This window comes from Diabrotica virgifera, chromosome 3 (assembly GCF_917563875.1).
Source record: "Diabrotica virgifera virgifera chromosome 3, PGI_DIABVI_V3a".
In the NCBI taxonomy this organism is placed as follows: Eukaryota; Metazoa; Arthropoda; class Insecta; order Coleoptera; family Chrysomelidae; genus Diabrotica; species Diabrotica virgifera.
Window position 1 is genome coordinate 276401001 of NC_065445.1, and position 12997 is coordinate 276413997.

Consider the following 12997-nt stretch of genomic DNA (forward strand, 5'->3'; position numbering starts at 1 on the left):
CCTATTTTATGCCCAAAATATCTCATAATTAAAATAGAGGGCTGGAAATATCTATAAGAAATTCAAAACGCTTCTGTCATTTTGTTATAAATACTTTATTGTAGACAACCATGATTACAAGTGTTCGTATTTGGGATTATCTAGCTATTAGTCGTTAAGCGTTAGGCCATCCTCATATCAATTCTATTTCTACTCTACTTAAAAGGAGTTCTAATTATACTTTAAGTTTACATTTAATGATTTCATAATTTAAATAGAATCCATCTGTAAAATTATTTATTATTAATTCTAAATAATATTTTGACATTTTGTAGGAAAAATACCCAATCATAAGTTCAAGAGAAACACCTGTTATCACGTGACATTTATGGACCAATAGCAAAAGACAACGACGGGCAAACTCCGCAAACTAGAGAAATCTAGAAATAAATGACGTGTTCATATATCTTTGGTTGTTTATCTACCATCGTTAACTTCAATCAAAACGCAGTTACGATTTCAAAGAGAAGGTGAAACATTGTATTAAAATTAAAGTGAAGTAAAATAAAGTAGAACAATAGCATTGTGAATCGTTGAGAAACAGTTGAAATTCGAACAAGTGATCTATCATTTTCATTATGGCGACAGAATACGTGCGTTTCAGCCCAAACGCATTTCTAAATTCGTTTAATGCAAAACTGTAAGTACTGAATTTGTAAACTATTTATATTCAAAGGCTTATTTTGTCTGTTTCTACAATTTTAAAGTAACGATGAAATTAAACTAGCAAGAGAAATTATTTAAAATTGGCCAGAGTCACTAGATGCTAGGAGCACCATAATGCTATTTTTAGATTCATATTATACTGTGCCATAATGTTTCGACATTTGTATTCATTCAAACCAAGATTTTATGTTAAAACAATAATTGTAGTCCAAAATCTTTGTGTCATATTTTTCAAAAATTACAATTTTTTCACTAGTAATGACATGAGTCATAACATGACGTTTGTCACAAAACTGTAAACCCCTTTAAATCATGACATTGAAGATTGACAACAAAAACAATATTCGCTTGGAGAAAGTGGCTATGAATATGTTAACCCTTCTTCTTTAGGTGAAATCTTACAATCAAGGTTGGATATCATCATCACATCACTATCTTTACTCTATCTACCACTGCTCTGAAGAGTTCTATAGGACTGCATTTAAACCAGTCCCTTAAATTTTTCAACCATGACACTCTACTTCCTATATTGGGTGCGTTCGGACGACCATAGCGGCTGGCTGTCAGCAGAAATCGGCCGAGTGGTTGTATCCAGCCGTGATAGGGAAAGCTAGTAAATCTCTCAGCGGCTGACGTCTAACAGCTACTGCTGGCTCAGCTGTCCAGCTGCTGTGGTCGTCTCAACTCACCCATTCTTTCCTCCTCTTCTCTATCCCTGTATTATCAGTCTTACCATTTGATATTGCTCTCGCCTCTATAAGTATTGCTGATATTACTTGTCCTAGATATTGTAACTTTCTTTTTTTTTATTGTTTATTATTTTGCATATTTCTCGCAATACTTCTTTCGTCTTTTTTTGTGCCTGTGCTATTCTAAACATCCTTCTGTAACAACACATTTCAAATGACTAGCTTATTTATGTGTTCTTGTTTCAATGTCCAACTTTCAAATTCACATTGCTGTATCAATGTTGAAAAACAAATTTTAACCCATAACCTCCCAAGTTATTTTTTTTTCAAATTTCAAAATCTTACTTATATATACTTAAATATTAATAATATTGTTCCCAATATGGAAATATTCACAGAGTTGTCTTAAATATTTGCATTTTTAAATTGTGGCCCGTTCTATAAATAGATCACTGGGCGTTTATAGAAAGCTGGAGTATTTCGGACATGTAATGAGAGGTCCCAAACATAGGTTGCTACAAAATATTATGCAAGGGAAAATAGAAGGAAACCACAGTAAAAGACGAAGAAAGACTTCGTGGTTTAGGAACTTATAAGAGTAATATGGTGTTGATTTGTTGATACAAGAGTGTTATTTAGGGTGGCAGTGAATAAAATTAAGATAGCTATGATGGTAATCAATGTTCTAAAAAAACATGGTGCATGAAGAAGAAGAAGATCATTGGTGGCTAGTAGAAACGTTTCGGGACCTCAAATTTCTATTCTTTAAACTGGGATATTCCTATAACCAGTATTCTAATAGGCAGGTTTGACTGTACTACTCTTAATCCTAAGCACAAATGTTTGCAATCTTTTGCAATCATTTTTATACTACATTCCTGTCGTGAGATTTTTTTTGACACATTCGGAATAGGAAACATACAACACAAAAATTCGTACCTCACACTATTAACTGCTAAAATCGACTCAAATCAACTTAATCTTTCATTAAAAAAAGAAGAATTATTAGAAATATGGGAGTGTCTACAAATCTCATAAAATTTTGTGAAGTTTATTTCTACAAAATATTTTTATTTTGCACAATAAATAATTTTCTCATTTGCTATCAATACATTATAATGGTGCAAATAAATAATTATTGATTGGCGTAAGGTTTATGTTATTTTTATGTCTGTTTACTATTAATAATATTGGATATGAGCAGGTGCGTTGGTTTTGTAGTAATTTCCAGTCACTTCTGACAACTGAATTTCCCAAAAAAGAAATTACTAACGTCAGTGTCAAAGTGAATCTCGATAGAGCAAATTCAGTATACCGATTGTTTTATCAGTATAAAATCAAAAATTGCACAGACTACAGTAGCCACTACTTCCACAAAAAAACCCAAAAGTTGTAGCTGAATAGAATAAGCTTTCAAATGCTTCAATGAGTTATGTCCATATACTTTACAATTATTCGATATAGTATTTTCACTACAAAAGCGATATTACGTAGGTCAAAATTTTTGACATAAGAGAACTGTCAAAACATTAGAATGTGACTTTTCATTATTGTCATGTTTATTATAAACATGGCAATAATGAAAAGTCACATTCTAATGTTTTGACAGTTCTCTTATGTCAAAAATTTTGACCTACGTAATATCGCTTTTGTAGTAAAAATACTATACTTAACTTAGTATTTAAAAAAATTTTAAGGATTGAAAAAAATAAAATTTTCAGAGATCTACCAGGTGGTGAATTGGAAACGGGCCATAGGAAACTCAAATGTAAAATTCTAATCTGTTGAATTCCTGCTTCCCTAATTATTTTACATCAACAGACATGCGAAACTATTTGTAGAGGATTGAAGTCTGGATTGAAAACATGTTAAAATGGTTCTACGAATTAAACCTATTCCAAAATTTTGTAAAAATGTAATTCATTTTTCAGAGTATCGCGCCAAAGTTAGGCCACAGACAGTGTAATAATAGGTTCGTTCCAAGACGACACATTTGTACGATCCCTTGAACCGCCACGAAATCGATTGGACTGTTTTAATGCGCAGAATCGCCCTTGAACGGTTTTCTTTCGATCTCGATCCGATTACCGGTACGTAACCCTCTTGGAACGAATTCGTGTACCATTTCAAGTTCGAGTTGCGCCTGAGCCATTTTCAGTGCGAGTACCACTGTACCACTAGTAGTTTGCTAGATGGTTATGGTTAAAAATTAATATTTCTAATGTCCACTTTACATCAACAATAAATTGAATAAGAAATTGACAAAGTTATTCAATACCAAATTTGACGAGTACAAAATGTATGGTTTGTAAAAGAAAGTGAAATAATTTGATGAAATAGAACAATTGGATATGTTTTATTTTGTCAATTTTCTTTTTATTCACGGCAAAATTGGATGTAGAATTTTGTTTTGTATAAGCCAAATTTGACCTTAAATAACTTTGTCAATTTCTTGTTCAATTTATTGTTGATGTAAAGTGGACTTAACATGTTCATTAAACATCACTTCAGCTTCAAAACCTTCCCCAGAATCGATATCTGACATTAAATCGTTGTCTTCTATGAAAAAAGAAAATAATAAATTATCCATTTTTATAAGATTAATTTGAAAAAAAAAAGAATTAATAATTATTTAAACGGAAATCAAGATTCACAGGTACTAATAGCGTAAATTGTGGATTATTCTATTATTGAATCATCAGCTGATCTCATAGCAGTGACCAGTAAAAATAAAAACAATCCTAACTGCACAAGTCAGTACAAATAGTTTCTGCTTGAAGGCATGTATCAAAAGGGCCGTTCAGTTACTGATTTCGAACCAGTACATGGATCGCTTGGAACAACACGGTGTACGATACCAATCATCGTTCATGTTCGCTTGGAACGCATTTTTTATAATGCGCATGACGAGGGCAGTACGAAGGACGGTTTTCATGTCACTTGGAACGCGCCTAATGTGTGTAATGGTTGTGTTCAGTCACAATGAAGTTATTATATTAACCACATTTAAACTGTCATTATGTCATTACTTGTATATTGTCTAAAAAACAATAAAGTTAATAAGATATCCTCAGTTGAGGAGAAAGTATTAATAATAAAGGTATTTTATTCAGTCAATAGTATGTGCACTGTCAGTCAAATAATATGTGGCCTAACTTTTACACACATACCTATTGAGGCAAATCAAAATTTTGGAATGTGTTTAAATGGTAGAACAATTTTAACTTTTGTTTTTAATACAGATTTCAACCTTTTACAAATAGTTCCTCATGACTTTTAATGTAAAATAATTAGAGAAGCAGGAATTCAACAGTTTAGAATTTTACATTGAGTTTCCTATGGCCTGTTTTATGATTCACCACCTGGTGTACATAGCAGTTGGTGAACACCAAAGACTTTTGATGTTGATTATATTTTATCTTTTTTAGAGAACAACCAGTCCGACAACATCTCAAAAATGTATACGCCTGTTTGGCCATGTCCACAATGTCTGCTGCCCTTGGCGCAGCAGTCCATCTCTTCACCAACATCATGCAAGCAGGATTTCTATCAGCAATAGGAGCTTTGGTATTCTTCTTCCTCTTAGTAAACACACCCGATGACAATGGCAAATCAATGACGACAAGAGTAGGATACCTCCTTGGGTTCACTTTTCTCACAGGAGTTGGCCTAGGACCACTGCTAGAACATGTTATCTTGGTAGAACCCAGTATTATCATAACAGCTTTCGTAGCTACCTCAACAGTATTTGTATCATTCTCAGCAGCATCCATGTTGTCTGAGAGAGGAAGATGGTTATATTTGGGAGGTACTTTGATGACTATGTTGACTACGTTGATGGTTCTTTCACTCGCAAATATCTTCTTTGGAGCCATGTGGATCTATCAGACGCAGCTGTATTTGGGATTGTTGGCTATGTGTGGATTTGTGCTTTATGATACCCAAATGATCATCGAGAAACGTAGATTGGGAAGCAGAGATTTCGTAGCACATTCATTGGACTTGTTTGTTGATTTCATTGGAATCTTCAGAAGACTGCTGGTCATCTTAACACAAAGGGTGAGTAAATATAACTATCTAATTTTCAATATAGTTTAACTTTACCCCATTGTTTGTTATAAATACAAAGTTAATTTTGAAGTTATTTTTTTTTTGAGTGAATTTGATGGCCTTGGCCGAGCCAATTAGCCAGACATTTTGTTATTTTAAAAACAAACAAATTTGATTTTTCAATCAGAGGAATTTTTTTCTGTATTTCTAACTCTAAATACATAACAAACTAACATTATTATCTACAATTATTATCTAAATAATACTCTGTTTTGGTTGTTCATTTTTTTTGTAAATTTTTATTTTTTTTGTATTTTTTGTTGTATTTTTTTGTATTGTTAATTTGTTTTTTTTTATTATTTTTTTTTATTGTTATTTTTTATAATTTGTTTTTTTTTACTACGCTAAGACGTAAACCCGATTCAACCTCGCGGAGGTTTACATCTTCTTAGTTTTTTTTTGCTTTTGTTTTGCTTTTTCTGTTTTTTTTTCTTTTTTTTTGCTTTTCTTTTTCTCTTTTTTGTTCTTTTCTTTTTTCAATTATGAAGTTATTATAAATACAAATTAATAGTAACCATTTTGTTTCATAAAATTTATTTATTTATTTAATGTAGTACCAAAACTTATGGTTTATACCTTTTTACTCCTTTCTGTATGATATCTCTAAACTGGACCATAAAATTTAGATCACTTATAATCTGGTTAGTTTTCAGCTCTTAATGTTAATAAACAATAGAAATAAGATTTAAGAAAAAATGCTATCCTGTTTTCTATTGACCATAGAAGGTTCTTTTTTAAATAGGTACTGTGTTTTTTCACCATCTTTTAGGTGAGCCTACTTACATAAAAAATATCATAGTTATTATAAATGGTTAAAAGCTAAAAAACCAGTCCTTTTTCAAACTTTTTTTTTTAATAACAATGTTGATTTTTTTTAATATTATGAATTAAAATTGAACATTTTGAATAAAATTTAAAATTCTCTATTAAAAAGAATCATGGTTTAACATTAAAATCATCAATATATGCATTAGATTTGATTTCAGACATACTGTTTGATTCAAGAAAACAGTTGTTTTAAACAAAAAATCCACTTTTGTTGCTTGGTTCCCTTCTGCAAAACAACTTAAGTGAATTCAAAGTTAACAAACATTTATTTTCCATTATTGAGTTACATAATCAGGCGTATAATATAATATAATAATATGAAATTACTGGGATTTAATAATTTGTTCTGGAGTCTCGTGAATTCAAGAAAACAGTTGTCTTAAGAAAAATCCACTTTTGTAGCTTGGTTCCCTTCTGCAAAATAACAAGTTAATTTGCATAAAGGAACCAACCGACATGGATCTTTTCTGCAGAACGCTGTCATGCTGCAACGATAATGTTGGTTGGTTCTTTCGCTCATAGAGGGCACTATATATATCGTATGTAGCTTGGTTCTTTTCTGCACAAGTATCTACGGGGTATTTTAGAACCTATGAGACTGTTAATAGGAAAAATACATATTTGTGGTTTGGTTTTTTTCTGCAGAATCCCGTCCATTTAAGCTTTGCTAGAATTGCTACTTGGGTTGAGACATCTTTCACTTTTGTTTTGTTACTGATCCATTTGTTTCTTTTCATGTCTGATAGTTTAATGTTCAGCATTTGTCTTTCCATGGATCTTTGTGTCTTTGCCTTCAATAACTTACTAATTGTCATTGTCAATAATACTCATTGTAAGTGGTTATATTACATGTCATTATTCAAGAAACAGAATTATTAACATTTATAAAATAAGGGTTTTTTGCTATTACCTCAGTCAATCATTTATGTATTTTAATTTAGAAACTCAAATTGAAGATCTACAACAGTTCCTCTAGAACATATAAGAAACGTTTTTAACGCCAAAAAAACAATATTTTTCATTTCTTATGATTGTTAAAAAACGATCAAAAATCATCTGTACATCTTCAAGAATTTGTCAACAGCTATCCCTCATATATCTTTTAAAACCTTCAAAAACCCTTATGAGGTTTTTAGGTAAAATTGATAATTTTTTACTGATAGCCTGGGGTAACTGTACCTCAATGGAATTTGAACACAATTAAATATGTATTACCCTCCCAGGTCAAAAAGGATCATCAAAAAAATTAAACACAAACAACGAGATCATTTTGTATTCTGAACATGTAATGTAGAATGTAATAAAAACATGCTAATTAGTGTTGATAACATATAACAGAAAAATATGTACAAAACTTGCTTTAAAAACTTGTTTTTAGTATGATGAAGATTACAATTACAGCATTTTACTATCTATAGTATATGTTTATACAGAATTAAATATAATAAATAACTAAATTTCTATATAGATAACATTTTAAAAACATAGGACTGATAAAAGATATTAAAACATTCATTGTAATTAATTTTTCATTCAAACAATGGTATACTTATTTGATCAAGTAAAAAAAATTAACTTTTTAATGATCGTATAATAAACATCTGGAATAATATGGAAGCAACCTCATGTTTAATCTGTTACTTCAAATAGCATGCTGATTGTTATGACAGATACCTTTCATTTCCATCTTCTTTTGGATTCATAAGCCTGGATGTACCTGTTTCGCTATGTCCTTCCATTCAGATCTCTCATGCCCTTTTCCTCCATTGTCCTATATTCATGGTTTTCAGGTTGCATCATCCAGATGGATGGAAGGAAGGCCCAGAACCATCTCATTCTGAGCCTTCCTTTTTTTCGTCTTCCTATCGGCTTCCATTGTAATATTTTTTTTTGCTATTTTTGCACCTTGTCTCTGGACATATCTCAGCCATGACAGTCTTTGACTTTTCACAAATCTTACAATATCATACCCTCAATTCAATTCATTAATCTCATCGTTTCTCTTGATTTTTCATGTGCCATCTTCCTCTTGCAACTGGCCATATACAGGGTGGTTCATCTTATTCGCCTCGGTCTCTGTACGGAAAACCACTTGATATTTTAAAAAAATTTCTTCACAGAAATATACAGGGCCTTTAATACTACAACCTAAAAATAATGTGAATTATGTACAGGGTGTTCCAAAAAAGAGTGGTATATCAAAGTTATATATTTTCTTATGGAATGCCCTATATCTGATGACATTATTAAATTGACCTTAAAAAATAAGCTATACTTTCATAAGGGTTCCCTATACCTAAATACAGGGTGTTTTGATTTATTTCGATTTTTATAAAAATGTAAGGTTTTAGAAAAAAATAAATATCTACGAATCTAAGAAGCAGTAACCAATTCTTTCTTGAATCTTAATAATATACTATTTAGCATACTTAAACAGATGCTTAATGCAACAAAATTTCTTACAGGGTGGTCAAAATATGAGATTGTTCTATTAACAAATTCAAGCTGTAATAACTTACTTATTTTAAATGGAACACCCTGTATCTTACTAGTATATCGCGTAGAAAATTTAATTAGCTTTCAATTTGTATTAGGGTTTCCTATACCTATCTTTTTACAGGGTGGTCAAAATATTAGATTGTTCTATTAACAAATTCAAGCTGTAATAACTCACTTATTTTAAATAGAACACCCTATATCTTACTAGTCTATCGCGCAGAAAATATACTTAGCTTTCAATTCTTATTAGGGTTTCCTATACCTATCTTTTTACAGGGTGGTCAAAATATTAGATTGTTCTATTAACAAATTCAAGCTGTAATAACTTACTTATTTTAAAAGGAACACCCTGTATAATACTAGTCTATCGCGTAGAAAATTTACTTAGCTTTCAATTCTTATTAGGGTTTCCTATACCTATCTTTTTACAGGGTGGTCAAAATATTAGATTGTTCTATTAACAAATTCAAGCTGTAATAACTTACTTATTTTAAATGGAACACACTATATCTTACTAGTCTATCGCGTAGAAAATTTACTTAGCTTTCAATTCTTATTAGGGTTTCCTATACCTATCTCCCTTCATTTTTTTAATATTTAAAGATTTCCTAATTTGTAAGCTTTAAAAATTAGAATTAAGTACCTATGTCGTGTTTATGTACAACACATCACCAACACCGGCAATATACTTAGACAAGATACTGTCATTAATAAAATTTTCATTGTTATCATGTAATCACACAGAGTGTTGTATTATTTTAGTTGATTTTGGCCTACATGTGACATTGAATAATATGTTTATATTAAACTGCACACCCTATATTAGATGCCGTATTCTGGAAGATATTTAAAGTATATTTCATTCCATATAAATATTTTCCATATCTTGACCCAACGGTTATTAAGTAAATTTAAGAACACCACTTTTTGTTTGAATCTTTGAATCACAATTACAAACAATTAAATGCAATGGCTACTTTGACGAAAACGAGCCTATTGTACAAAAATATGTAAAAATGGGTATTTACAGAATAACATGGAATTTATATTTACAGAATAACATGTGTATTGAGAATATTTACATGGAATTGTAGAGATTTTAAGTATCTTCCATTATAAAGAATAGAATATCGAGTATGTCATTTAAAATAAGAACACTCTGTGTGATTAAATGATAATAATGTGAATTTTATTAATGAAACTATTTTGACTAAGATATTTAAGTATATTGGAGGTGTTGATGATGTGTTGTACATAACCACGACATAGGTATTTAATTCTGATTTTTAAAGCTTACAAATTAGGAAATCTTTGAATATTTAAAAAATGAAGGGAGATAGGTATAGGAAACCCTAATAAGAATTGAAAGCTAAGTAAATTTTATACGCAATAGACTAGTAAGATACAGGGTGTTCCATTTAAAATAAGTAAGTTATTACAGCTTGAATTTGTTAATAGAACAATCTAATATTTTGACCGCCCTGTAAAAAATAGGTATAGGAAACCCTAATACAAATTGAAAGCTAAGTAAATTTTTTACGCGATAGACTAGTAAGATACAGGGTGTTAAAATAAGTAAGTTATTACAGCTTGAATTTGTTAATAGAACAATCTCATATTTTGACCACCCTGTAAGAAATTTTGTTGCATAAGCATCTGTTTAAGTATGCTAAATAGTCTGTTATTAAGATCCAAGAAATAATTTGTTACTGCTTCTTAGATTCGTAAATATTTATTTTTTTCTAAAACCTTACATTTTTATAAAAATCTAAATAAATCAAAACACCCTGTATTTAGGTATAGGGAACCCTTATGAAAGTATAGCTTATTTTTTAAGGTTAATTCAATAATGTCATCAGATATAGGGCATTCCATAAGAAAAAATATAACTTTGATATACCACTCTTTCTTGGAGCACCCTGTATAATTCACATAATTTTTAGATTGTAGTATTAAAGGCCGTGTATATTTCTGTGAAGAAATTTTTTTAAAATATCAAGTGGTTTTCCGTACAGAGACCGAGGCGAATAAGATGAACCACCCTGTACTTTTCTCAGTATCTTTCTGTCAAATGTCCCGAGTTGAGCTTCATTTTATGGAACTGCAGAAGTCAATTCTGACCTTCGATAGGAACCTCATCAACTGCTTGTTTAGTTTGTTAATGATCAGGTCTGCTTGAGCCTGATCTAGTCGAGGGTCTGTCATCATCGCCATTCTGAATACTTTTGTAACGTTGCTATATTACCTAGTCTGCCTGTTAGATCTTCTTGGTTTCTTAGCAACTCTTTGTTGTAGGGGGTGATGATATTCTCCTGAGGGTTCTTTTTATCCTCTGTTTTCATCAGTTCTGTTTCGTTAATACATATATTATACAAAAAGTTTTTAGTAATAGTCGTTTTAATGTTATTGACAGTTTGCTTTCTTTGTTTCAGGAACAGGAGGCACAACGTAAAAAGCGTAGAGACTGAACTGAATGAGGAAGGAGGTTGCAAGTGAGCGAATGTGATGAAAGGATGGATTACATTGTGATCATATAATATCTGTCAATAAATAATCATCACTAGAACTCCAATAAATGTTGTTTCTTATGTGTGTATATTTTTTATTAATCCTTATATTGTAAGTGATGTATTTATTTAAATAAAGTTTGGGTTTTGTAATATTTGTGGCATTTTTATTTAGAGCTAGGTGAATTGGTGATAAGTTATTATAGAGATACATATCTTAGCAAACTTAAAAATACAATGAAAGATATAAATAAGGTACTGTATGTAAATAAAGATAAGAGGGTTCTGGGCTGTAATGGAAAATGGAAGTTTTAGTTTACTCAAAAATAAACAGATCGACAAAATACAAGACTTCAGGACTTCTTGCACAAGAGAGAAAGGAAATTAAGAGACACAGAGGGAATTCAATTGCCTCAAATTCAACAGAGTTTCTGCTTTACATTATGATTTTTCTTTCTAGAACAAAGGCCTAAAGAATTAAAGAAGAAGAATGAGACTTGCTGGTCAAATTCTGGAATATTGGGAAAAACCTCAGAAAAGAAGTTATGAGAATAAAGAGACTGTGGTGGTCAAATGAAGTTCAAGGAAACGGTTCCTTAAACCAAATTGTATCATCTTTGAAAATAAACATCTTGAATGTCACTTGGAATTACATATCTCGTTTTCATCTTCCGAATTGACTGCAATCTTGTAAATGTTCTCTAAAATCTTTTCTAAGTTGTCTTCAATTTCTGAAGATTCGTTTGGCCTCTCCAAATCCTAGTTAGAAACAAAACAGTTTTTGAACTCCTCATCTATAAGTAATTAAACATACACTCAACGGCAAAATTAACCACCCACCTTAAAAATGAGTCATTTTTGATGTCTCGAATTTCCTAAACCTGTCTGATTTAAGGCCATCGGTACATAATTCGCAAATATTTTACGGCTATCCCTACTTTTTCTGTCTTTACACGGCAAATTACTTGTAGTAAAATTCACACTGGTATGGATATGTAAACATTACTAGAATATCATTCTACTTGAAAATGGCATCATTCAACTTAAAGAGATGGCTTTTGAATGTTCTTGGATAACTGTTATTTGTATAATTGCAAATTATTAATTCAGTTAATAAATGTGATAATTTTTTCACCAACTATGTATTCAGTGATTGTAATAATCTATATGTACAACAAAAACTAATACTCAATCGAGAAAAGAGGAAAAGTTTTACAAGTGACTTTTTAATAATATATCGTTACTATGGAACGCTTACAATTTTGAACATCTTTAACAACAAAATACTTGGATCACAGAATATATTATCCTGATGTATTCTCTGCTTGGATCTTCCACAAATAATACACAATAAATAACTTTTTATTAAGTTCACGTCTTAAATCAATTATTTATCAAATACACTGTATATCAATATTATTTAATAAACAACTCGAAATATTCCCAATGCCATGTCAAATATTCAAAATTATCACTGATTGTCACCGTCTGACTGACAATATTATATTCGACTGAGTGCGTTGCAAGACAAAGATATATTTGGAAAATATTACCATGGACATTGTGTTCATTTTTTTCGAATTCTGAAAAAACCAATACTTATATTTTTGAAAAATTTAAGCGCATAATGAAAGACTAAATTATTACCGAGGGGCGAAA

The 12997-nt window shown here is 30.7% G+C and overlaps 1 protein-coding gene across 1 annotated transcript; it reads left to right on the forward strand.

The window, feature by feature from the left end:
- The first annotated feature begins 164 nt into the window (after positions 1 to 164).
- LOC114335492 (bax inhibitor 1) lies at positions 165 to 11493 on the forward strand. The gene is made up of 3 exons (XM_028285732.2): positions 165 to 679; positions 4823 to 5453; positions 11264 to 11493. Exons 1-3 carry the CDS (start codon positions 618 to 620, stop codon positions 11297 to 11299), a joined length of 729 nt encoding a protein of 242 aa, XP_028141533.1. The 5' UTR covers positions 165 to 617; the 3' UTR covers positions 11300 to 11493.
- The last annotated feature ends 1504 nt before the right edge of the window (positions 11494 to 12997 follow it).